General features: G+C 53.2%; 1 protein-coding gene across 13 annotated transcripts in view; it reads left to right on the top strand.

Annotated features, from left to right (window-relative positions):
* Window positions 1-27,383, top strand: part of DYSF (dysferlin) — a 291,329-nt gene that overhangs the window by 17,889 nt on the left and 246,057 nt on the right. For 9 of the 13 annotated variants that reach the window (XM_065597358.1, XM_065597356.1, XM_065597357.1 and 6 more), the window contains exons 2-3: window positions 19,787-19,842; window positions 23,960-24,051. In XM_065597358.1, coding sequence (XP_065453430.1) covers window positions 19,787-19,842; window positions 23,960-24,051 — 148 coding nt within the window. Of the gene's footprint in view, window positions 1-4,131; window positions 4,344-19,786; window positions 19,843-23,959; window positions 24,052-27,383 lie in introns of those variants that run through there. The other 4 variants (XM_024106363.3, XM_024106361.3, XM_024106358.3 and 1 more) reach the window with 3 other exon arrangements.

Below are 27,383 nucleotides of genomic sequence, written 5' to 3'. Positions count from 1 at the left end.
GAAACCAGTAGGTGGGAATGGGGGAGCCAGGTAGCCCTTAGAAACATTCTCCTCCCAAATACCTGGCTAGTCGCTTAGCAGATTCTTCTGCGCTGCGTCCCATTAACTCCTCACGGCCACCCAGGGTGAGGCAAAGCACTCTACAGCCCTTGCTGGGTTAAGAGGCTCCCGTGGGAAATCAGGAGACATTTTATTTCCTAGCATCTCTCATTCATGTGCAAAGACTGCCTGGAGCCATGGAGCGAACCTCCGTGTGTATATGGAGGCTCTGGGGCCTGGTCTGTGTGACCTACCGGTCAATGTCACCTACGTATCCCGCCTGACCCACCGCGGGGAGTATGGTAAAGTCCCAGCAGCAGGTCTTCAGCACAGGCTGTAGCAGCCCGGGAGTTTAGCTCTGAAGATCTTCACTTCCATCCTTGACATTGGCACACCTGGCCCTGGCTACCTGAATGCTACGCTTCCTTCCTTCCATCAGATCAGTTCCGCCAAGTGGCTGGCTCAGGGCCTGGGGAAGGCGGCCTGTGAGGTTTTATTGTTCGCAAAGGGCTCTTTGGTGCGGGGATGGAGGAGAGAAGGGCCGAGGATTATTACTTACTACTTACTGGGGCTTAGACATCAAAGTGATTGATGGGGGCCTTAAAAATACCGGCAGTAGACGACTTATGTCAGCATTTGGCTTTCCACTGCCTCCTTAGACTCCACCTGCACCCCATTGTGCATCGTTTACTGTCCTTTAAAGCTCTGTGCTCTGTTGTCAAAAGGAAAATCAAACAAAGAGTAGTCTGGAGACCTGACCGGCTTGTCCACCTTGTTAGCTACAAAGCCTGAATCAGTGAGGCAATCTGCCTGTTGGATTGTGGCTAGCAAGGGGTCAGATCCGGCAGGATTTCCATGCATAGAACCCCAGACTGGCTTCAGATGGAATAGCAGAATCAGGCTCACAGATTGCAATTATTGCTAGCCCCAGGCAGCTAAAGACCGTTGCACTGACTGAAGATAGTTGCTGGTTGGATGTAGCTAGACGGGGGTGCAATTAACTAGGCACTGGCCGGCCGGACCGGTCGCTAGCCAGGGTGACAGTTCAGTAGCCGCGGGCCCTGGGAGCAGGGCTCAGCAACACCTGCTGCCCGCCACAGACCAGGCCGGAGGCTACTTCACCGCCACCCCGGCTAGCGACCGGTCCGGCCGGCCTGCGGCTACACCACCGCCACCCCGGCTAGCGACCGGTCCGGCCGGCCCGCGGCTACACCACCGCCACCCCGGCTAGCGACCGGTCCGGCCGGCCTGCGGCTACACCACCGCCACCCCGGCTAGCGACCGGTCCGGCCGGCCCGCGGCTACACCACCGCCACCCCGGCTAGCGACCGGTCCGGCCGGCCCGCGGCTACACCACCGCCACCCCGGCTAGCGACCGGTCCGGCCGGCCCGCGGCTACATCACCGCCACCCCGGCTAGCGACCGGTCCGGCCACCCTGCGGCTACACCACCGCCACCCCGGCTAGCGACCGGTCCGGCCGGCCTGCGGCTACTTCACCGCCACCCCGGCTAGCGACCGGTCCGGCCGGCCCGCGGCTACACCACCGCCACCGCCACCCCGGCTAGCGACCGGTCCGGCCGGCCCGCGGCTACACCACCGCCACCCCGGCTAGCGACCGGTCCGGCCGGCCTGCGGCTACTTCACCGCCACCCCGGCTAGCGACCGGTCCGGCCGGCCCGCGGCTACACCACCGCCACCCCGGCTAGCGACCGGTCCGGCCGGCCCGCGGCTACACCACCGCCACCCCGGCTAGCGACCGGTCCGGCCGGCCCGCGGCTACACCACCGCCACCCCGGCTAGCGACCGGTCCGGCCGGCCCGCGGCTACACCACCGCCACCCCGGCTAGCGACCGGTCCGGCCGGCCTGCGGCTACATCACCGCCACCCCGGCTAGCGACCGGTCCGGCCGGCCTGCGGCTACTTCACCGCCACCGCGGCTAGCGACCGGTCCGGCCACCCTGCGGCTACATCACCGCCACCCCGGCTAGCGACCGGTCCGGCCACCCTGCGGCTACTTCACCGCCACCCCGGCTAGCGACCGGTCCGGCCGGCCTGCGGCTACATCACCGCCAATCCGGCTAGCGACCGGTCCGGCCGGCCCGCGGCTACACCACCGCCACCCCGGCTAGCGACCGGTCCGGCCGGCCTGCGGCTACTTCACCGCCACCCCGGCTAGCGACCGGTCCGGCCGGCCCGCGGCTACACCACCGCCACCCCGGCTAGCGACCGGTCCGGCCGGCCCGCGGCTACACCACCGCCACCCCGGCTAGCGACCGGTCCGGCCGGCCTGCGGCTACTTCACCGCCACCCCGGCTAGCGACCGGTCCGGCCACCCTGCGGCTACATCACCGCCACCCCGGCTAGCGACCGGTCCGGCCACCCTGCGGCTACATCACCGCCACCCCGGCTAGCGACCGGTCCGGCCACCCTGCGGCTACATCACCGCCACCGCGGCTAGCGACCGGTCCGGCCACCCCGCGGCTACATCACCGCCACCCCGGCTAGCGACCGGTCCGGCCACCCCGCGGCTACACCACCGCCACCCCGGCTAGCGACCGGTCCGGCCGGCCTGCGGCTACTTCACCGCCACCCCGGCTAGCGACCGGTCCGGCCGGCCCGCGGCTACACCACCGCCACCCCGGCTAGCGACCGGTCCGGCCGGCCCGCGGCTACACCACCGCCACCCCGGCTAGCGACCGGTCCGGCCGGCCTGCGGCTACTTCACCGCCACCGCGGCTAGCGACCGGTCCGGCCACCCTGCGGCTACATCACCGCCACCCCGGCTAGCGACCGGTCCGGCCGGCCCGCGGCTACATCACCGCCAATCCGGCTAGCGACCGGTCCGGCCGGCCCGCGGCTACACCACCGCCAATCCGGCTAGCGACCGGTCCGGCCGGCCCGCGGCTACACCACCGCCACCCCGGCTAGCGACCGGTCCGGCCGGCCTGCGGCTACTTCACCGCCACCCCGGCTAGCGACCGGTCCGGCCACCCTGCGGCTACATCACCGCCACCCCGGCTAGCGACCGGTCCGGCCACCCTGCGGCTACACCACCGCCACCCCGGCTAGCGACCGGTCCGGCCACCCTGCGGCTACTTCACCGCCACCCCGGCTAGCGACCGGTCCGGCCACCCTGCGGCTACATCACCGCCACCCCGGCTAGCGACCGGTCCGGCCACCCTGCGGCTACATCACCGCCACCCCGGCTAGCGACCGGTCCGGCCACCCTGCGGCTACTTCACCGCCACCCCGGCTAGCGACCGGTCCGGCCGGCCCGCGGCTACATCACCGCCAATCCGGCTAGCGACCGGTCCGGCCGGCCCGCGGCTACACCACCGCCACCCCGGCTAGCGACCGGTCCGGCCGGCCCGCGGCTACACCACCGCCACCCCGGCTAGCGACCGGTCCGGCCGGCCTGCGGCTACTTCACCGCCACCCCGGCTAGCGACCGGTCCGGCCACCCTGCGGCTACATCACCGCCACCCCGGCTAGCGACCGGTCCGGCCACCCCGCGGCTACATCACCGCCACCCCGGCTAGCGACCGGTCCGGCCACCCCGCGGCTACATCACCGCCACCGCGGCTAGCGACCGGTCCGGCCACCCCGCGGCTACATCACCGCCACCCCGGCTAGCGACCGGTCCGGCCACCCCGCGGCTACATCACCGCCACCCCGGCTAGCGACCGGTCCGGCCACCCTGCGGCTACATCACCGCCACCCCGGCTAGCGACCGGTCCGGCCACCCTGCGGCTACATCACCGCCACCCCGGCTAGCGACCGGTCCGGCCACCCTGCGGCTACTTCACCGCCACCCCGGCTAGCGACCGGTCCGGCCACCCCGCGGCTACATCACCGCCAATCCGGCTAGCGACCGGTCCGGCCACCCCGCGGCTACATCACCGCCAATCCGGCTAGTGACCGGTCCCCCGGCCCGGTCTGTGGCGGGCAGCAGGTGTTGCCGAGCCCCGCTCCCAGGCCCGCCCACGGCTCTCAGCAGCGCCCCCTGCTGGCCCGAGCGGCCGGTTGCGCGCCGCGCCGCGGGGCTGATGCTGATGGTGCCGGGACCGGCTGCCCGCAGCATCCCGGCCGGCCGCGCCGAGGCGCTCCAGGGGGCCGGCGCCGCAGCTGCTCCTCCCGCCCCCACTCGCCGCCCGCCCGGCCGCGGCGCTCGGTCTCGCTGCCCTGCGCCCCCGGCCGGCCGGCGGAGCCATGCTGCGCTGCCTGCTGCTCGGAGCCTCCAGCCTCCCCAACCTGGAGAAGCGGGACAGGCAGAGCGACCCCGTGGCCAGCCTGACTTTCCGAGGTGAGGGGGCGCCGGGTCCCCCCGGCTACACGGGGCGCGGGGGGGGGACAGGAGGACCGGACCCCCATGGCCACTTACGGGGGGGTGTTTTATTGGGGGGCAGCCAAGGAAAACTCTCCCCCCTCCGCGGTTGGTCTCCCTGGGTGCAGGTCCCATAACTTCCCAGCCGTGGGGTGGGTGCTGCTGCCCCTCTGTCTCTTGGGGGCAGAGATCCCCCCCGAGGCACTGGCAGGGAGACGGGGCTGGTTCCCGGGGACACCGGTGTGAATCCGGGGGCCCTGGCTGCAGATGACAGATGGTCTCTGGCTAGGGGATTGCTGGTCCTCCTCCCCGATGTAGATGCTCTGTCCCGGGATTGAATCCAGACGGAGAGACGCCGGATGGAGACACATGCCCTGGGGTTTCCTATCGTTCGTTGCCTTGGCACCTCGGCTCCCCTTTTTCTGTTGTGAAGTCGGTTTATCTTAAATTTGTCAGCCCGGCTGCTCCTGTCTTGTGTGTGTCTAGCCCCCGCTGTGCTCCAATACCAGGACAGTGAGCAGCGGACAAAACCCTGCATGATTAGTGGCATGCCCCCAGCCCCCGGGGGGGATCGGAGCGCCATAGTGCAGGGCGCTGAATCAACAAGTAATAATAAGACCCAGCTCTTAGCATCAGGAGAGCTCAACGTGCTTTACAAAGGAGGTCAGTATTCTGACCCCCATTTTACAGATGGGAAAACGGAGGGACAGGCAGGTAAAGTGACTTGCCCAAGGTCACCCAGCAGGCTGGTAGAAGAGCCAGGAATAGAACTCAGGTCTCCTCACCCCCTACATCTCCATCCACTTCGTCGTGCTGCCAGAGCGGTGGCTTGTGGTTTTATTCTGGATGGGGGGTTACAATTCCTGAAGCCGATCTCCCTGAACTGTTGCTAGCAGGTGGGTGAGGGATGCTTTATAGAAAAGCCTTCTTCCTACATGAATCGAGGGTGTTACTAACTTGGGGCAGTTTTTGCTTGTCGGTGGGGTGTGGAGGGAAAGGTTTTCCCTGTATCGGTGGGGGAGGATGAACAGTTTCCCAGGTGACGTTGTTCAATGGGCACGTTACTAAAAGCTCAGTGCACAGATTAGGTGATGCCATCTTCATCAACCCAGGTGAAGCATTGCCACAAATACAGCCCCCCATAATAAACATCAAAGGGAAGGTAATGGGCCAGGTCCACAGGTGCTGTAGATCAGCCTAGCTTCATTGAAATCAACAGAACTCTGGTGACTTAGACCAGTTGAGGATCTGGCCCAAGAACTTCCTAATTAGACAGCTGCGGCTGTGGCACTGATCGTGCTTGACAGGTTACTTTCTGTATTCTTGTACATGGTGCTCGGTACTACAGCTAAGGTCATGGTAGAAATGGAGAGACAGAGATAGGAACCCTGATTGGTAATAAAAGGCACCAATGGATTTTTGCACGCCACCCAGTTAAATATTGCCTGGCTGCGTATATGTAGGTATGTCTTTGTTCCCATTGTTGTCCGTGGTCTCCAGTGCTCTAATATCTGAGTACCTCATTAAAGTGTAGATGCGTCTTATTTTTGAAATATATTTAAAGGGGCAACATTTAATTTTGTTTTCAAAGATCAAAACCCATTGGGTGTGGGGAGCTAACAAGGCCCCAGTGCTGTTACTGGATCCGCAGAGGCAGATCTCATTGCAGGATCGGGATTCAAATCTGGTTTAAAACAGGCAGAATTTTAGGAACCAACTTTCCATTATTTATCCTGTCTTACTTTTTCACCTGTCTCTGGACTTGGCAGTTGAAAGAATGTAGTCAGTTTCACATTTGTTTCTAGTCAGTTTCCCTTTGGGACTCTCATGCGCCTACCTCTAAAATGTCTCTCCAATTAGTCCCAAACTTACCTACCTTCTATGCAGATTTGGTGCCACTTTGCTTTTCATGGTGGCAATAACTTCCGTCAGCAATAAAGAAGCATGAAACTGAGACTCAGGCCGAGATTCTGATTCAGGAAAGCATATAAGCAGTGAGCTTGAAGTCTATGAGGCTTAAGCACATGTATAAAGTTAAGCACCCGCTTAAATGCTCTGCTAAACAGGGAGGTTTTCCTGAATTGGGGCCAGTTATTTATGCTCAAGGAAAGATCCCACAACAATTTCGCTTTCCTGAATGAGTAACTTCTTTGTGTCTCTCCCTTTGGGGCTCAGGCAGGCCCTGGCGAGGCTGGGATGTCTGCTTGGGCATTGGCCCAAGGCGGCAATATATTGGCCCCAATCCTGGGCTCACATATGCAGGCAGAGCAACTGCAGGTGTGAGGTCTTGGGCCCCGGGCTGGCAAGGGACTCACACATTTTGATTTTTATGCCTGGTGAGTAGTTCCACTGAAATCAGTGGGATGCCTTGAGGTGCATAAAAGTTAAGCATGTGGCTTGCAGGGCCAGGGTCTTGGTTTGCAAACATCAGAGGGGGGAACGTGTAGATTCAATCCCTCCCCAAGCCACGTTTCCCCTGAATGGCTCTGAAAAGAAAAACAAACAACCCATGAAAGTATTTTTGTAAAATCCTTTAAAATAACCACCACCACCACCTACATTTAGGCCCATCCCTAAGCCTGGCTCCCCGGTTCACAAGCCTGGATCGCAGCGCTGGGATTTACATGTGTTCGGATTCTGTGAATCTGCTTGGAATTACAGTGCCCATATATAGTAATAGTGAACGCTGCGTGTGACGGACAGAGGGGAAGAAAATCCATCAGGGAAACCTTTCGGGAGGCCTTTGGCATTTGAGTCATTGCTATTGTTTTTGTGCCTCACGCTAAAGGCTTTTCCTTTTCCTTTTCCCCTTTGCACAAACTGACTAGCACCCAGAAACGCCGTTACTAGGGCTAAAAGCTGCAGGCGCCCGGCGGTTGATGGAGTCTCGGTGGTAATCATGCTTTTCAAATTCAAACTGGAAACAAGGCTGGGGGTAATCAACCACGGAACGTACCTAGCGCCGTGGTGGATTCTGCACGGGACTGGAAGGCCCTCCTGGGTCATAATATCCAATCCCCTGCTCTCAGAGGCCGCCCCGTCATATCATCCCATTCATAAACTTCTCACGCCCCATCTCCAGACTAGTTCGGTGGTTTGCCCCCGTGGGGAGCTGTCCCGGAACCTGCCTCCTCTGCGGGTCAGAAACCTTCTAATTTCCAGCCGAAGTTGACTCCTGGCCACTTGTTCTTGTTCCCACATGGTCCTCTAGCTTCAGCAGCTCTTCCTCCCTGAAGTATTTGCAGAGAGCAATCCGATTCCTTCTCAGCCTGCATTTTCAGGGGCGGCAGGCAGGGGAGGCTCTATGTTTTTTGCCGCCCCAAGCACGGCAGTCAGGCAGCCTTCGGTGGCATGCCTGCGGGCAGTCCACGGTTATGCAGATTTGGCGGCGTTTCTGCGGGTGATCTGCCGGTCCCGTGGCTTCACATACCCGCCGCCGAATTGCCACCGAAGCCGCAGGACCGGCGACCTCCCGCAGGCATGCCGCCAAAGGCCACCTGACTGCTGCCCTCACGGCGACCGGCAGGGCGCCCCCCACAGCTTGCTGCGCTGGTGCCTGGAGCCGTCCCTTGGCGGCAGGTTTGTATAATTTTTGGTGGTGCCCAGAACAGGTCCAAATCCTGCCTCCCACACCACACCTGCCTAAGGCTCTGCGGGAGGGGTGCGGGCTCTGGGCTGGGGGGGGGATTGGGGTGAATGGGGTGAGGGGTTGGGCTCTAGGAGGGAGTTTGGGTGCAAAGTGCAGGATCTGGGCTAGGGCAGGGGGTTGGGGTGCGGGAGCAGGTGCAGGGGTTGGGCTCTGGGAGGGAGTTTGGGTGCGGGCTCTGGGCTGGGGCAGGGGGTTGGGGTGCAGGAGGGGGTGAGGGGTTAGGCTCTGGGACGCAGTTTGGGTCAGGGGCCGCAGGGACGTGCCAGCCGCTTCCGGGAGTGGTGCAGAGCGAGGCCGGGCAGGAAGCCTACCCCTGAATCTGTAGATCTCAAAGTACTTTACGAATGTGGGCAAACATTTTGCAGAAGGGGAAACGGAGGCACAGAGCAGTTAAATGACTTGCCCAAAGCAAAGCAGCACGTCAGTGGCAGGGGTAAGGATAGGACTCAGGAGTCCTGACTTACCAGCCCCAGGCTTGATCTGCTATGTCATAGCTGCCCCTTATGTCCTGCCCTGGGCTGAGTTATTCCTGATCCAGCCGGGTGGTGGGGGCTTGGCATTAACTAGCCACGTACCCCTCCAAGAAGATTGATTGGACGTTGGAGGTGTGAGTGAAGTAGCTGCATCTGCGCCGTCTCCGGGAAAGCAGCGTCTGTGCGGCAACCCAGTTGCTTTAAAGGAAAACGTGTTTGTGCTGCGGATTCAGGCTGAGGTCTCCCTGGGATCCTGACCGTCTGTGGTCACTGAAGAACCCCCATGGCAAGTTTTGCGAGTGTCCTGACCAGAAACGAACCGAAATCTGGTTCGTTCCATATTATTTTTACACACGTTCCTCCTCAGCAGAACAAAATACTCCTCTTCATTTCTCATCCTAAACTGTTGCACAGTGTCCCTGTGTGCTGGTAAACAGCTGAGGTGTCCCACCCCAGAGGTGGCTGCATTTCAGTCCCTGTGGCTGGGATCACTGAGCCTACTGTCAGCCTTTTACAAATAGTAAATAATACCGAAGAGCATGCTGTAATTGACAGTCACATTCAGATGCGCATGTGACGTCTGCATTGCTGCCTGGTTTGGTGTTGGGCATGATGACCCTCAACATCACTGATCTTCCGCAACCAGTTCCAGCTTCTTGGTCTTGTCAATAAAAGCCTGCGGAACTCCGCTCAGACCTATCCCTCTGCCTCCCCCGCGGTGTACAGAGCTTTTGGGCAGAGTGCTGGCCCCAAGAGGTATGGACCTGTATCTTCAGTCCCTGGGATGTTACTTTCAGATTAAATGAAACAACCATCAAAGACCGAGCCAATCTAAAAATCTCCAAGCCGGGGAGAGCACCTAGTGACTTGCTTTGGAATATGCTGAAGCAGGAGAAGAGATGGGTCTGCAGATCACAGAAAAAGGCCTCTTCGTTCGGTTCTGTAGCTCCAGACCTCCCAGCTTGTCTCCCTGAAGTCAGGGGTGGGGGATACTGCAGACTTATGCCCGTGTGCTTGACATGAGACACTGGCTCAGTATAGAATCGTAGATTCTAGTACAGCTGCCTTTAGCAAGGTAATGCACCTTGGTGTGGAAGGATGGTGTTGAGGTTAAGGCATAGGACTGGGGGGCAGTGGGGATCTTTCCTAGGTTCACCTATAGACTTACTCATTTTGGTTTGAGCAAGTCATGTCCTCTCACTGTGCCTCAGTTTCCCCACCTGTGAAATGGGGCAATAACTCTTCCTTTCCTCTCAGAGGTGCACTGAGGATAAACCAGTGAAGCGCTTTGAGATCCTCGGGTGATGGTGCCATTGGAGGAGGCAGGGCGGTGCTACCATTAAGGCGAACTAGGCGGTTGCCTAGGGTGCCAAGATTTGGGGGCGCCAAAAAGCGGTCTAGGGGTTCTGGTGGGACCCCAGAGGCAAGAGTGACGGCTGAGCCCAGCCGGAGAACCGGCTGGCTGCAGAGGGCAGAATCTGGCCCTCCGCTTTCCCTGGGAAGGTTGAAAAACCCAGGGCTTCTGAGCTGAGCCGTGGGTGGGCAAGAAGGGATTACTGAAGAAAATCTCCAGACTCTTAGGCACAAACCTATTTACCTTCCAAAGCCGGGGCCGGCTCTGGAGAGGGGAAGGGCTCACCGTCTTTCCGTGTCCGGACAGGGAGGCTCCAAAGGGCCCCCTTTTCTCCTCCCCCCACCCCGAGTCCTAAGGTGACAGGTGGGATGGTGAGTGCTGCTGGAGGGGGAATTGACGCCGAGAGATAGCAGCTGGGTGTGCAAGGAGCGGGGCCTGATTGCGTAAATACCCCAGGGACTAGCTTTCCCCTGAACGTTCCTGGTCCAGTTACTTGATGCCAGGGATTGCTTAGCCATCAGTCTGCAGTCAGCACCCAGCGACATTACCCAGCGGCCCTTGTGTTTCTGTCCTGCCTGGCCGGGGAGGGTAACACATGTTTTTGAATGGAACGTAGTTCAGTTGGCTTCCTGAGAGGAAGCCCTGGCCGTGGAGGTTGTGTGCCGGCAAGATGGAGGCTCTTGGCTTGGTGTTAGGGTGACCAGATGTCCCGATTTTATAGGGACAGTCCCAATTTTTGGGTCTTTTTCTTATATAGACTCCTATTACCCCCACCCCCGTCCCGATTTTTCACACTTGCTGTCTGGTCACCTTACTCGGTGTGTACGACGGCAGAAGCTCAGCGGCTGAGCTGGGCTCTCGGAAGAGGAGCGCGGTTTGCTCGGTAGCTGCAATGAACATTTTTTTCCCGGGGGGGGGGCGGGGGGGCTGGATTCCCAGCTCTGCCACGGACTCCTCGGGGGACCTTGGGCGGTCGCTCAAAGGGCAGCGCTTTGATTAAGAATCACGCTCCTGTTTCTAGGCTGCTCCTCTCCTGAGGCATGTCAGGACTGGAAAACAGCCAGCTCTTCCCCTGGGGGAAATCAAGTGACCCCCTAACCCCCCCCAGCCTTCCACATAGCAGTAACCCTAATCCTGCCCCTTGGCCTACCAAGAACCCTACCGCTGCCCCGGGGAAGGGGCTGTGTAGGGGTGTGCTCATCGCCTCTGCAGCAATCACAGGGTGTGCACGCAGCATGAGCCAGTTGAAATTACTGTGATCGCAGTATAGATGGACCCTGAGTGGTGTAAGAGTATCTACGCTGCCTTAGGTGTGCAAGGGAGAGAAGAGCATGTCAGTACCTTAGTTTCACTTTCTGGTTCTTATCCCAGGGCTTAGTGCTGCAATGTTTGTGTAACCTTTGGGTGGGCTAGAGTTCACTTCATTTCCTGTCTCCAGTGCCTTAAAGAAACCCCCAATTCCTTAGAAAGTAGCTGGAGACCCACAGTTCGGGCTGTCGGGGTTTTCAGCAAGGACTGCACAGGGTCAGGCTCCCCACATCCGAGTCCCAAAAGGAACGAAAGAAATGAATTTAATTAAATAACTTTATAAAATCTTATGATAAAGAAACAAATCATAATCTATTTTTTACAGCAGGACATGGCTATGTTATAATCCATAGACATTATCTCCACAGTTCTACAGAAACACAAATAAAGGGAACAAATGCAAATCTGAACAGTTCAGGCCCCACAGAAATACAGGGAGAAGAAACTGAAAGTCCCCAAAAGCTTCGGTTTCATCTCAGTTAGAGTCTCTGATCACCAAACCTGGACAATCTGTTGAGTCTAAAACGACCTCTTCCTTCCCCTGGCTTGTCGGGACCTTCAGCTGGATCCAGGCAGACTCTCTCGCTGCTGACATCCCTGCTAGCCAGCCAGCGAACTGATTAACCCACCACTCAGTTACGTGTCTAGAATGAAAGAAAACCCTGTGAGAAGAAAACACAAAACGGAGACTAGCAAAATAGAAACGACTCTTTCCCCATTACTGCATTTAAAGAAAAGTGGTTTTATGGGGGTGACATTTTTCCAGGGGAGAAACGTCAATCTTGCTGAAATTTTTCAGTTTGCTGATTGGGAGAATTGAAACTACAATTTTTCATTTTGAGAGGTCAATTGGAAATGACATTTTTTTGTTTTGAAATGGCGCATTGTTTGGGTTGGAAAACGTTGCCATTTTGGGGTTTGACGCTCTCAGTGTAACACTTGTTGGGATTTTTGTGGGCCGCAAAACGGTTATGTTTTGACTTTCTGTTCTAGCAGGCAACAGAACCGAATTTCCAAAGGTCAAACGTGCTATTTCCCACCCATCTCTATACTAATTATTACTTACTCCAGTGACACTCTGACTGCAACTGGGTCTTTAATGTGTCACCTGCAGCTCTTTGCAGCACGCGATATTAAAACATTGTGTGATTTAATTAGTAACCTATCAGGATGCTTTCATTGTGTTATTAGCCAATGATAGTTGATAAATACTTGATTAGTGATTTCGCTGTGAAAATTATATATATAAAACACACACACACACACAAAATATTTCCTGGCATACTGTTTAAATATGAATCTATAGTACTATAGTAAATGAAACAGTGAATTCACGCTACTGTGGCTCGTTTGGGTAACGCTGATCGCTAATTTGGCTCCTGACCACTGAGGTCTGAGCATCACTGACTTAATATAGTATTGATTACAGCTCATTAATCATAATACTTGTATCTGCTGCTGTTCATCCATAGATCTCAAAGCACTTTACAAAGGAGGGCAGAATCATTATCCCCATTTTACAGCTGGGGAAACTGAGGCACTGAAAGGTGAAGTGACTTGCCTGAGGTCCCCCGCATAGCAGTGGCAGAGCCAGGAATTGAATCCAGGTCTCCTCAGTTCCAGTCCTTTGCCTGAATCACTAGGCCACACTGCCACTCCCTTGTAATTTTATACAGTGGATTCTGCTTATTGGCAACCTCTTGGTTCCCAGCAAGAAGTTTCCATGTTCCAGCAGTTGCTGTTATGCAGAAGGCAGGCTTGAGGGGCTGCAGTCAGGGCAGGAAGCACTGGGATGTGCCAAGCCTGGGCCCTGGTGCCAGGGCAGGATGCAGCCTGGAGAGCTCAGGGAGAGGTGCCAGGCAGAACATGGGCTCCTAGTGTCTCCGTTCCTCGGGGAAAGCCCCAGCGTCCGGATTGCAGCCCTCACCCTGCGTGCAGCGCCAAGGCTCTGGCAGGGGCTCCCTGGGAACCTTCAAGGGAGACAGCAGACTACCGCCTGCTTATAGTGCAAGGGACGCTTGTCTGTGCCCACTGGGAGAAACTCACAGCAAAGTACCAGCTGCTGGCAAGAGAAGTGTCCTGGAGCTCTGCCAGCCCCGCTCTTCCCCGTACAGGCTGACGGTTTGCACCCCCCCGTCTGTCGGCTCCTTAAGTGAGTACTTGGGCAGAGCAGAGATAGTTAGCCCCCAGATTCCTGCTTTAGCCCCATGGCACAGGTCCCACCAACCTGTCTGTGCACCCCACTGCGTTACACCCGAGTGCCCAGTTCCTTGACCTCCGGACACCCGCAGCGCACACAGATTTTCATCAGTTTCACCTAAGTTCAACACTCTTGAGCATGCGGGACTTAAACTTCCATTTGGTTTTACTATAGACACGACTATTTGGCAGAGCGTAAGCTAAAGATTCAGACAGAAGCCGGTATAAGGCCTGGAAGCAGATGGTAACGGAGAAAAGAAAAACCTCCCCACGCAAGCTAGAGCCTCCGCGTACTAACTAGTTCCTTGCCTGTCTAATAAGGGATTTCTCACCCAACCATCATGCAGCGCTTGTCCAGTGGCGAGAGTGGGGCAGGCATGCTGGCCGAACGGCTCCTTTGTAATGGAGGCCACCTCGAGCCCCCTTTTCTCCTTGTATGTAACGATGCTGCCTTTGGTAGGACACAGCTGAGAGGATCAATTCAGGACGAATTGCTTAGAGCAGGGCAGTCACAGCCCAAGGCTAGGGGTCCTTTATTATCAAGGCACCAAACCAGCCAAACAGAGAGGACTTTGGTTTACCCCACTGGCTAACCAGAAGTCACACAAGCAATTCCCTTAGACCAGAGGTGGGCAAACTATGGCCTGTGGGACCATCCTGCCTGGCCCTTGAGCTCCCGGCTGGGGAGGCTGGCCCCTGGACCCTCCCCTGCTGTCCCTCCTCCCCCCCAGCCTGAGCTCACTGCGCCGCCCATGCTCTGGGCGCCACTCCTGCTGGGCAGCGCGGGGCTGCGAGCTCCTGCTGCTCTGAGCGGCATGTTAAAGGGGTGTGGAGCAGGGGGGTTGGATAGGTGTGGGAGTCCCAGGGGACCGATCAGGGGGCTGGGGTGTAGATAGGGGTCAGGGCAGTCCAGGGACAGGGAGCAGGGAGAGTTGGATGGGGGTGGGGCCTTGGGGGGCAGTTAGGGGTGGGGTGTCCCGGGAGGGTGTGGTCAGGGGACAAGGAGCAGGGGGGGTTGGATGGGTCATGAGTTCTGGGAGGGGCGGTCAGGGGCGGGGGCAGGGGTGTTGGATAGGCGTGGGAGTCCCAGGGGGCCTGTCAGGGGGCTGGGGTGTGGATAGGGTTAGGGGGAGTTCGATAGGAAGTTGAGTCCCAGGGGGCAGTTAGGGGTTGGGGGTCCCAGGAGGGAGCAGTCAGGGGACAAGGAGCAGGGGGGGTTGGATGGGTCAGGGGTTTTGAGGGGGGCAGCCAGGGGGAAGGAAGTGGGAGGGGGAGGATAGGGGGTGGGGGCCAGGCTGTTTGGGGAGGCACAGACTTCCCTACCTGGCCCTCCATACAGTTTCGCAACCCCGATGTGGTCCTCAGGCCAAAAAGTTTGCCCACCCCTGGCTTAGACACTCCAGTTTCCCAGTATCGCTGCCAGCACTGCTCCTTATGGGGATGACTGGTTATGAAAACCGATACCCCAGTAAAAGAAAAAAAGTTCTCCTGATCCCAAAGGACCAAGCCCCAGGCCCAGGTCAAATGATAACTTAGATCTTACCCAAAATACATGCTTATAGCCAATTCTTATCAACTAAACTAAAATTTATTAAAAAAGAAAAGAGAGAGAGTTGGTTGAAAGATCAATATACAGACAGACTTGAGTTCAATTTCTTGAGGTCAGATACATAGCAGAGATGGAGAGTTTGTAGTTGCCAAAAGTTTTTTTTAGAAATAGTCCATAGGTTATAGTCCAATGTCCGTATCCAGTCAGTGACTGGGGAGCTCAATTCTTATGGCGTAGGGTTTCCCCTTCTTGACACCCAAAGCAGATCTGAGATGAAGCAGGATCGTGTCCCAGGGTTTTTATACATTTCCAGCAGCTGTTTGGCCTGAGAAAACAATTGGCTTAACTCTCCTTCTCCCAAACATCCTGGCAATTAGCACAGGGTAATTTAGCCATTAAACAGTTCAGATACAGGTTACCACAACCTTCAAAGAGACAGTATCATAGCCAATGAGGTTAATCCAAGTTGCGATTATTGCTAATTGAAAACTTTTCCTTCAAGTATCTTCCTAATTGTTAATACACCGCTACCTTGATATAACGCGACCCGCTATAACACGAATTCGGATATAACGGGGTAAAGCAGTGCTCTGGAGGGGCAGGGCTGTGCACTCCAGCGGATCAAAGCAAGTTTGATATAACGCGGTTTCACCTATAACGCGTAAGATTTTTGGCTCCCGAGGACAGCGTTATATCGAGGTAGAGGTGCACTCCTTTTTTGATCTTTGAATCAAAGCCATAGTAATAGACAAGACTTGTTTGCTTACATCACAAGACCTGAGCAAACAGCTCCCCTTCTATCTCTAACACTACAGGCTGCATTTCAAAGCTCTGTTCATTTACTTAGCTTCCTAACAAGTCTTTAAAGTTCGGCCATGGGTCAGGTCAGTCTGTGAGATAATTGACTCTTTCTGGCCCTGTGTCACCTTTCAATGAAATATTACATTACACCGGAGTAGGCAACCTATGGCACACGTGCCAAATGCGGCACACGAGCTGATTTTCAGAGGCACTCACACTGCCTGGGTCCTGGCCACCGCTCCGGGGGGCTCTGCATTTTAATTTAATTTTAAATGAAGCTTCTTAAACATTTAAAAAACCTTATTTACTTTACACACAACAATAGTTTAGTTCTATATTATAGACTTATAGAAGGACCTTCTAAAAACATTCAAATGTATTCCTGGCATGTGAAACCTTAAATTAGAGTGAATAAATGAAGACTCGGCACACCACTTCTGAAAGGTTGCCGACCTCTGTATTACACTCATAACGTCACACCCAGACCTTTTGTCTCTCTTCATCGCAAGGGTGTTTCGTTAACTTCAGATCACCCTGATGGTCCCCCCGGCTCAAGGTGTTTTTCTTTGGCTCTTTTATGCTTTGTAATGGCCCAAGCACGCACCTTGTCTAGACGCTCTACTCTTGGCTGGGAGCTGGGAACCGTTCTCACATGTTATGGAGTTAGCTCTGAGAACCAGCCACTCCCTGGTGTCCTGTTTCATCTCCAGCAGCTTTGGTCACAATATTAGACATGTTATGTGACTTTTAAAATATTTCCCCACCAACATCCTGCAACCAGTGAGTTTTTAGCTTTTGGCAGAGACCGCGCATGGCCCCTTCGGTGAAATAGGGTGAAGATGGTGATCACAAGAGAAACATGCCCACCAAGGGATGTCTAAGCAAGTCCCTGGGTGCAGACTGGTAATTGTCAACTCTCTGGGGCTGACAGCCAGAGGCCTTCCATGTGGGGCTGGAGCATGTAACATAGCTTCACGGGGCTCTCCTGATTATCCACATTTTTGATGATCCAATCTGGCCCCGGTCCCAATTAGATTGGAGAAACGGGGTCCCAGTGTAGAAGTTTGACAAAGCATAAGATTCAAATACAAGAATTGGAAACGTGTGGTTACAGATAAAAGAAAAACCCACAGTGCAATCTTCAGTTCACCCCAATGGTCCCCCTGTTCAGGGGCTTTTTCTTGAGCTCTTTTATGCTTTGAAAAGGGTCAAGTGTGTAACCTTGTGTAGACCATCAACCCTTGGCTGGGCTAGGTTGAAATTGTCAATTATTCTCACTCTTGCTGGGGTTACCTCTGAGAACCCGCCACCCCTGGTGACCTGCTTCACTCCCAGCAGCTTTGGACACAATATTCGACATGTTACAGGGCTCTTACAATATTCCGGTACATGCATCCTGCAATAACCACGACAACCAGCGAGTTCTTGGCTTTCGGCAGAGACCATGCAGGGCCCCTTTGGTGAAATATCATGCAGGGGGAAACATGCGTGCCTACGGAAGTCCCTGGGTACAGACTCATAACTGTGCACCCCCCCTTTGATATCAACATGGTCCATTTGGGTCACACTCTGCCCAAGTGTGTGAGCACGTGGGTGCCCCAGCCCATTATCTGTGTGGGTGTCTGTGGCATTCCCCAGGGTACAATCTGGACTGCTGTGTTCCCTTAACTCTCCAACCTGGGGTGCTTTTGACACTGTTTTGCTGTGAGATCAACCACTCCTGGCCAGTTCACACACAGCCACGATCCTGCAAAATCACTCCCAACTTGATTACATGAATACTCAGGCCAGATATTCATGAATTACACCCAGGGCGACACCAGCAAACTCCTAGTCCCGGGCTTGTCCTTGTCTTGTATTGCCCAGATCTCTTCTTCCGTGCAACACCAAGCTCATAGAAAGTCTGTCATTTGTCAATAACACACACAGACCTTGTTATGTCAAGTGGAGGTTCCCAAACACCCCAGTCCAAACACGCTGGTTTAGATAAAACAGTAGAACAAGTTTATTAACGATAGAAAAAAAGATTTTTAAGTGGCTACAAGTAATGAAGCATAAAAGTCAGAATTGGTTACCAAAAAATAAAATGTAACTAAATATCTAACTTTGCAATCTCAATGAATTCAAAGCAAAGGTTTGCCTCACCACCTGCTTTTCCAGTCTGACTGGCTGAAATCCTTTTCAATCAGGACCCCTCCCCCAGTCCAGGGTTGCTTCAGGCATTGTTGCTGCTGTGAGCAGAGAGAAAGGGAAGAAGAGGCGATTTGGGGGCCATGGCTTCCTACCTTTATAGTCCACTCTCTTGCACAAGAGGCATCTCCTGCTATGGCCCACGTGCCATAAAGACTGTATCTCTTCTAAAATGTAAATTTTTGTTCACTCCCCTCTTCCTGCCAGTGAATAGCCACTCCACTATGTGATGGTCCTGATGATCTTGTTGATACCTGGCTGGGTCATTAATTGCTGAGAAACTGGTTTGTGCCTGCTTTTCTAAACGTGGGACATGCCTTCAACAATGTTATACAGTCGAATCTCATAACTTCACATTAGCAATGTTGCCATACATATTTTACTAGGCTAATAATGATCAGCAAATTATGAGTTTTCAAATGATACTTCACAAGGGATATCTTGTACAAAACTTATCATAGTCTTGTAAAAAACGTGCATGTAATGGTGCAGACCAGGGATTGGCAACCTTTCAGAAGTGGTGTGCCGAGTCTTCATTTATTTATTTATTCACTCTAATTTAAGGTTTTGCGTGCCAGTAATACATTTTAATGTTTTTAGAAGGTCTCTTTCTCTAAGTCTATAATATATAATATAATATATAACTAAACTATTGTACGTAAAGTAAATAAGGGTTTTAAAATGTTTAAGAAGCTTCATTTAAAATTAAATTAAAATGCATAGTCCCCCGGACCGGTGGCCGGGACCCGGGCAGTGTGAGTGCCACTGAAAATCAGCTCGCGTGCCACCTTTGGCACATGTGCCATAGGTTGCCTACCCCTGGTGCAGACTGTCAGAGTGGCTGGTCCCTGACCACATGCAAGTTTGCTGCAGCATTGGGACATACTGAGCCTGGGCCCCTGGTGCTAGGGCAGGACGCAGTCTGGAGAGCACAGGGAGAGGTATGGTGCAGCCCCAGCGTTTCCTTCCCCGGTTGCAGCCCTGCAAACCTGCCTGCAGCTGGGGTCTTTCTTCCCCAAAAGATGGTGATCACAAGAGAAACATGCCCATCTAGTAAGCAGCATGCCTGTTGCCAATATCCAAATCCCATGAACATTCACATCAGTGGGACGGGATCAGCTCCCGGCAAAATATCGTTATTCCGCCAAAGTTGTTAATCTCGGGATTGCTATTAAGTGGACTCTGCTGTACTCTGCTCTGTGGGACAGAGACTGTGTTCGTGTTTGGAGCTCTAGCACTACTGACATACGAATCAGAACTAGTAATGGGCCCGATCTACTGTTTCCAATGCAGTTGGTGGGACAAAACCAGAGTGGGGCTGGTGCGGGGCCTGGGCTGATCACTCTGGCTCAGATACTCAGAAGTATTTACGCTCCTTAAATACCATTGAGGATCCGGGCCTTTCTGTCGCTGATCCTTTCTGTTCTGTGTTGCCATGTACTGCTAAACAGCTGCCATGTTCCTCCCCGGTCCCGGAGACATCACCATTACATATTGGAGCCCTGGACTACCTCCCGGGGCTACGGTGTAGCTTTAGATCCCTTCTCCTCCCTGGGGTCACCTTCCTCCTCCCTCAGCTTTCCACCATCCTCCAGCTGAGCCCATTCTGGCCATCTCTCCAGGAATCCTCCTGGCTTTGCATTGCCCCCCTGCCCTGCGTCTTGCCTTAACCCAGGGCCCAACCCTGCAGCCCTCCTTGTGGGATCCGGGATGTTAGACGGGAAGCTCTCTGGGGCTGGGGATGCAGTTTCCTTTTCCTAAAGCTCTTCATGGGATAATCAAACTCGGAGCAATATGTTTTGTTGTTTTTTAAAGCAGCAGGAATTTTTGCTCAGGGGGAGATGGGGAGGGCGAGCGTCCGAGGACTTTTCTAACCCTCTTGCTTAACTCCCTTTTTAGGTGTGAAGAAGAGAACCAAAGTGATCAAGAACAACGTGAACCCTGTGTGGAATGAGGCAAGTGGCGCCCCCTTCTGGACCTGCTCCCCTTTCTTGCCAGGAGTACGGTGACCAGATGTTAAGGGGAAAATATCGGACCGCTGCAGGGGGGGCGTTTTTTTTTCTTTTACACTCACCCGGCTGGGAATTCGGCAGAGAGCCCTTCAGTCACGGAAGGTCTTCGGCGGTATTTCAGCGGCGGGTAATAAACCTTGCCGCCAAAGACAGAAGCACCCGACGCCGAAATACCGCCGAAGAGCGTCCGCGACTGAAGGACTCTCCGCCGAATTGCCGCCGAAGACCAGGAAACAAAATATCGGGACAAATGGCGTCCCGACCGTACTCTGGTCAGGACGCGGGACCAACTCCTCAAAATCGGGACGGTCCCGATAAATCGGGGCGTCTGGTCACCTTAGCCAGGAGCCACGTTTGCGGGAACCAGAGTTCATTCCATTCCTTGAGTCACAGAGCTTGGTCCGAATTCTACCCCGTGCGGGAAAAGAGCAGAGCTCTGTATCTCTCTTTTCTAGCACCCAAGTTCATCCCTGGTGTAGCTACACTGCCGTGAGTGCAGTTACACTGGGGGCTAATTTAGCCCTTTGTTGTTCACTGCTGGGTCCAGCTCCCTGGGATCTTGGTGGGTGCAGGTTTCCCATCTTGATTCTGTCTTCACTAAAGCCCACCGGAAGCTTCATCTGCAGGCCCTCTGTGATCAGAGTCCTGGGGCGGAGACTGCAGGGGGTGAGGGTGGTCTAAATGCTGGTGCATGTATGTCCCTTGATCTGGTGTAATGCCTATACTGCATCAGCAGCGTCTGAACTCAGGGCCTTCAGCATCAAAGCACAGACCTCTACTATGAGAGCGAAAGGAGTAACTCTGTTAGCTGGCAGCAGTAGTAGTCTGTCCTCTAGTAGCCAACCACCGCGAGGCAAGTGCACGCCGGCTGTGCACAAATGATCCGTGCTCCTAGCAGGAATTGGCTTTAATTGAAAGCCGCGCTGCCGCGGGTCCTTTAAGGGCAATCTGGAGTGATCAAAGTGTGACGTATCAGCCACGTGTGGCCTTTGGAGACTTAAAGCACTGCCCTCCACCAACCTCTCCCTGTAGCTACCGTTGTGAGGACGAAGCTGGTTGACCCTAGCACCTTTATTTCTGGTGGAACCAAGCAAATGGCCATTTCTGGTCATGCGCTGCATCGGGGAGATGTGTTGTACTCTGCGCGTGGGCAGACATTATGGCTGGGCAGTTTTTCCCTAGATTAGTGACACGTACATGTAATAAAGGCACAGTGCCAATGGCTATACATGGAGGGAGTGATGTCCAGGGGCTGGAGATCAGGAGTCCTGGGTTTTGCCCTGCCTCTACGGCTAAGTAGCTGGGTACCCTTGGCCAAGTCCCCAGTCCTGTGGGTCTCCCTCCCTTTTCAAAAACCCTGGTGCTGAAGGGGTTTGTGGGGCATGAGCTCTCCACCTGTGGGAATTGTATTTTGCCATGACCCTCAGCAGACAGCACACCAACCCATTGAGGTCAACAGGATGATTCACAGCAAGGAGTCCGGTGGCATGAAGAAGTGGGTTTTTTACCCACAAAAGCTTATGCCCAAATAAATCTGTTCGTCTTTAAGGTGCCACCGGACTCCTTGCTGTTTTTGTGGATACAGACTAACCCGGCTACCCCCGATAGGATGAGTCACGTGCTTCAAGTTAATCACGTGCATATGTGTTTACGGGCTCTGAGAGATCTACAATGGCCATGGGATCATTACAAGCCATGGCAAAGTGGGTGTGCCTTGGGCCAGTGCGGTGCTGGAATGCATTCAGTGTTGCCCTGTTGAAAAATGAAACCCATCGGAATGCTACGCAGGATTTCATTTTATATGTCTCTAGATCTCTCTAGATATACATGTATGGCTGGAAAAGACCTTCAAGGTCATCTAGTCCAGCCCCCTGTGCTGAGGCAGGACCATGTAAACCTAGATCAGGGTTTCTCAAACGGGTTGCCGCTTGTGTAGGGAAAGCCCCTGGCGGGCCGGGCCGGTTTGTTTACCTGCCCCGTCCGCAGGTCCGGCCGATCGCGGCTCCCACTGGCCATGGATCGCTGCTCCGAGCCAATGGGGGCTGCTGGAAGTGGCGGCCAGTAAGTCCCTTGGCCCATACCGCTTCCCCCAGCCCCCATTGGCTCGGAGCAGCGAACCGCGGCCAGTGGGAGCCACGATCGGCCGGACCTGCGGATGGGGCAGGTAAACAAACCGGCCCGGCCCTCCAGGGGCTTTCCCTACACAAGCGGCGGACCCTGTTTGAGAAACCCTGATCTAGGATTGTCCAACCTGTTCTTATAAACCTCCAATGCTGACGATTCCACAATCTGCCTAGGTATCTTAATTCCCCTTAGAGTTAGAAAGTTTTTTTTCCGAATATCTAACCTACATCTCCCTTTGCTGTAGATTAAGCCCACAACTTCTTGTCCTACTTTCAGTGGACATGGAGAACAATAGATCACTGTCATCTTGATAACAACCTTTAACATATTTGAAGACTGTTATCATGTCCCTCCTCATTCTTCTCTTGTTTAGACTAAACCTGAAATCCAGAACTCAGTTAACCAGGGGAATTTTCCCGAGATCTGCCGGGTCCAGACTTCCTGGCTTTTCCGTCAATTTCATGATGAACCAGCTATGAAGCTGTGACTTGCTGTGCGGAAGTGGTGGGCTCTCTTGGGATGTCCTGTGGAAATGAGTGCTTTTTAAAGTGCTATTTCATCACTGTATGTACTTTACCTGGTCCTCCTCACTGTAGTATCTGAGCACCTTCATTACATTCCCAACAGTCCTGCAAGATTTGCAGATGGGAAACTGAGGCACAGGGTAGCTCAAGTGACTTTCCCAAGGTCGCATAGAAAGTCTGTTGCTGAGCCGAGAACTGAACCCAGGTGTCCTAAGTCACAATATAATGCCTCATCCACTGTCCTTCCTAACCAGTGCTTTTAAACAAATGTACCAGGACAGCATGAGCCCTGCCTAATCAGACTCCTGGGTGGGAAGGAAGAAATCTACAAAGCTTCTTTTAAAAAAAAAATTGGTTAGGATCTCATTAGTGTACATCTGAACTTAAAATTATGAAGAGGTCTTAGGCCATTCCAGTGATTTCCACCAGCCAAGATCAAGTCTGAATTCATGACTACCGTCAGTCAAAAGATTCTTGATAGAACCGTTTTCTATTGAAAAATACATTTTTGTTGAAATAGAAACGTTTGACGGGAATGTGTTGATTCCTACACGATTTTTCAACAGGAAAAAGTCAAAATGTGATTTGACAATGTTTTGATTTTGTTCAGACTTCTATATTATATGAAAATATTCATTTTAATATAATTCAGTATGTTATCTTTAAACTCATATATTAGATATAATATTTAATCTTTTAGTAGAATATAGAAGTCGAAATGAAATGGTTTGATACTATTGAAACGAAATGGTCCCAAATCAATTTTTTTATTAGATTTTTTTCATTTTGTGGGAATTTTCAAAATTTCATCTTTTCTGGTTTGATTTTTGTTTTTAATTTATTTTGGAATTTCCCATGGAATGAAAATTTGGGTTCCTGACAAACTTTGTGTTGCAAGACTGATGATTAAAATCGTGGCAAATGCGGTGATCTGAACACTCCATTTCTGCGAATGTTTTTGAGGTAACAGTTTTCTGCGGAAATGCAGTCAAATCAAAATCAGCACATATAGTGGGAATGTCTCAATTTTGATAAACGTTTTGACTGGAGACAGTCGAAGGTCAAAAAGTTTTGATACAGTAAAAACACTTCATTTTGACTTTCCCATTTTGTTTCACTTAGTTTTGTGTCTCTTATATTAAACTATTAATTTTAATAATAATTATATAGAGTGTGTTTAATATTACATTTTGTTTCAATATTATTGAAGCGAAACAATGTTTTTGAATAGAAACTTTTTAGAATTTTGATTTTTTTGTCCTGATTTGGAGTGAAAATAAATTTTGAAAGGTCAGAGTTTCCTGTGGGATGGAAATTCCATTTTTCGGCTGGTTCTAGCTATGGGTCAGTAGCTGTCTCTGCTAATGCTATAACAAGGCAATGATCTTTTATTGTTTCTCTTCTCGCTCTAGGGGTTTGACTGGGATCTGAAAGGAATTCCCTTAGACCAGAATGCCGAGCTCACTGTTGTTGTCAAAGACCATGAGACTGTTGGAAGAAACAGGTAAGACGTGCTCCCAAATCTCCTCTGTTGTTTCTTGTCCATTTAAGCTACTGACTTGTTTATAAGGGAGGCTGTCGGGCAGCTCATAACCCAAAACACGGGGTTTTATTTTGGGTGGAGGGCAAACCAAGTTTCCCAGTTCTCATCTTCAGAATCTTCTGCCTCTGCCCTGCACCAGGGGTTGCTCTTTACTCCTGGGCTGCGTGTATAAAATCCCTGTCCCAGATCAGGAAGGCTGAGTTATACATCTCCATGGCGTAGCCGTAAACGATGCGGGCAGGGGAGAATCACAACCATAGATTGACCTCCTGCTCCCCCAAGCCCCTGCTCTGTACTCAAATCCCTTCTTAAGATTCTTCCATGAAGCCCATGGGTCGTGAGTCAATATTCACAAGGGTTCTTAGCCCAGTGGCTCTCAGCCAGGGGTACGTGTGTGCCCCTGGGGGCAGGCAGAGGTCTTCCAGGGGGTGCATCACCTCCTCTAGAGATTTGCCTAGTTTTACAACAGGCTACAGAAAAAGCACCAGAGAAGTCAGTACAAACTACAATTTCAGACAGACAATGACTTGTTTATAGTGCTCTATAGACTATACACTGACATGTAAGTACAAGATTTATATTCCAATTGATTTATTTTATAACTAGATGGTAAAAATGAGAAAGTCAGCAATTGTTCAGTACTAGTGTGGCTAGGACACTGTGGTATTTTTATGTCTGATTTGGTAAGCTTGGACACTGTGGTAAGTTTGGTAAACTGATTTGGTAGTTTTTAAGTGAGGTGAAACTTGGGGTATGCAAGACAAATCAGACTCCAGAAAGGGGTACAGTCATCTGGAAAGGTTGAGAGCCACTGGCGTAGAGTACAGTTGGGAAATTCTGGTTGTACAGTACTGCCAATTTCTTTCTCTCTGTAGTGGTCTGTTCTTTTGCTGATGTAGCTAATAATTTTAGGTCAGCTTCTGCCTTCAGATGAATGTCTGTGTAATATGCTGCTTAAAGATATGCTATGGCCCCCTCTGGTGGCTGGGCCACAGAGTAGATAACAGCCTACTACTGCTGCCAGCTAGTGAAGTTCCTCCTTTAGCTGAAGCGGTAGAGGTCTGTGCTGCGGTGTTGAAGATCAGGGGTTTGACCCTGTGGTGGGGCAGTAGTGCATAGTGTGGCTAGTGGCTAGAGCACAAGACAGGGACTCAGGGGAGCAGAGTTCTGTTCTTGGCTCTGCTCTCCTGGGACCTTGGGGAAGTCGCTTCACCTCTCTGCTTCAGTTTCCTCATCTGTCAAATGGGAATAATGATAGTGATCTCTGCATAAAGTGTTTTGAGATCTGCTGATGAAAACGCTAGATAAGGTATGATTATTACAGACACACACGGAGCTCCTCTGACTTGAGTAGGGGCTGGGCACGTGTGATTAACTCCAAGGGCAAAATTTGGCTCTTTTGGTCGTTTCTGCTTTAACTCCAAAAGCTGCGTTTGCTCCGGGAGCTGGGTGAGCAGTGCAGAGGGGCCCTGGGCTAGGAGAGCCGCATGCTGGATTTTCTTCCTTTCTCGCTCTTAAAGCCAAGGACCTGGGAGGGGGCTGAGTTTCAGCCTGTCTGTCTATAAGCAGGTAACCGGATTTCTAAGCAGAGGTCTCGCTGGAGCGACTGGGGGTTCGGTTTGCCTCCTAGTGCGAGCTGCTGGCCTGTCCTGGTGAATGTTAACAAACGGCGCGTGTGACTTACCCCACCTACACGCGGCGTGTGGGTGAACTTCAGCGGCGCTGCTGAGAGGAATGTGCTGCGTTTCTGATGCCATTGAGTTGAAAGCATGGGGGGGATGGCGGGTTTTCTCGAGTGCCGAGAATGTGAAGAACCCTTTGTGCCTCTCCAGCACATTCCCTAGAAGGGCTGTGGGCTGGCTGGCTGTGAGTAGGGCTAATGCCTGGCCCAGGGAGAGGCTAAGGTATGTAATACTCAGGTGCTGTCCTGTAGCGTAAGTGGCAGAGGATGAGGGTTCTAAGCCCACCTCCCTCTGTGGAACCTTGTATCCCCTGGGTGACCCTGTAAGCGTCGCGAGGTGTAAAGATTAAGTCCTTTTTAGTGACTTGGCTAAGCTGGGTTTGTTTCCCTTCCTGTGTCTGGCCAGGCTCACGCTGCGCTGGAGCTGGGAAGGGAGTTGGTTGTAATATAAACATTCCCGGAAGCTTCCTTCCCAAACAGCATTTGCACTGGGCGCCTGTGTGCGTCCGGGCTCTCGGGGGAACCTTTATTTATTTTTTAGTTTAATCACTTCTGAGACGGAACCGTCGCTCTCTGCCTCCTAGATCGGCGTGTGTGGAGGCTCCGCCTTGCGTCCGGCAAGCAGGGGGTTAACTCTACACCACTCCCCTGGCACAGATGGGGAGGCAGTGAGATGGGGCTAGAGGCTACAGGCTAATCAGCTTCCCAGCACGGCTTCACTGCTAGGACCAGGGCCGGCTTGACCTGGAGAGAATGCTCCATGGCCAGTCGTTACAGGACTGAAGCAGCAGCCCAGACTACAGTTTTCCTGTTGCTTGTAACGTCTGGCAATTAGGGTTATAGCACGCTTGCAGAGTGTGATGTGGCTTCCTCTGTTGGACTTATCCACATAGGCTGTTCTCTATGTGTTGCTAGAGGATGGCTGACACCGGAACAGCGATCGTCTGTGTCCACACAGGCATCACCCCAGTAGAACTGTATGGGGAGAGGATGTATGTTGCTCAGGGAACTAGTAGAATTTTGAGGGTTTTGTCAGCAAGGCTCAAAACTGAGCATGGACGTACATAAGGCTGTACCGACCCACGGTGTAGATCAGCCCTGAGTCACTGATTCGAGCTTCGTGGCTGGGTGTGCACCTGTCTCTGAAAATACCGTCCACTGGAGATAAGAGTGGGCCCATCTGACTCACCTTCCCCCATCCATGCAATGATTTGAAAACATGCTTCTGAGTTTCTTTGGGGGTTTAAAAAAACCCCAGCCAGACACTGCTTCAGAATGCAGCCAGTGAGCAGATAGTCCTGCTTTCTCGGGGCTACGCTGTGCTCTGCACACATAATACACTGGCAAAGTAGGTTAATAACCTACTGCAGCTACCGGCTGATAATTACTTCCTTAGCTCAAGTACTAAAGATCAGTGTGGTAGGGCTGCAGGGCCCGGTTCAAGCCCAGCAGATCATCCATGCAGAGATTGTTACCTGTGCCCTGGTCGAAGTTTTGCGGGCAGAGTGTAGCCATTCTCCAGGGTTGGTGAGCTTTAGGTTAACTCTTGTCTTTTTTAGGACGCAGCATCTAGCTATCTGGAAGTCCCATTGTAATGGGATTAAGAGTAGTA

Source organism: Chrysemys picta, chromosome 5 (assembly GCF_011386835.1).
Source record: "Chrysemys picta bellii isolate R12L10 chromosome 5, ASM1138683v2, whole genome shotgun sequence".
NCBI classification, from domain to species: Eukaryota; Metazoa; Chordata; order Testudines; family Emydidae; genus Chrysemys; species Chrysemys picta.
This window is presented reverse-complemented; position numbering and strand designations above follow the sequence as displayed.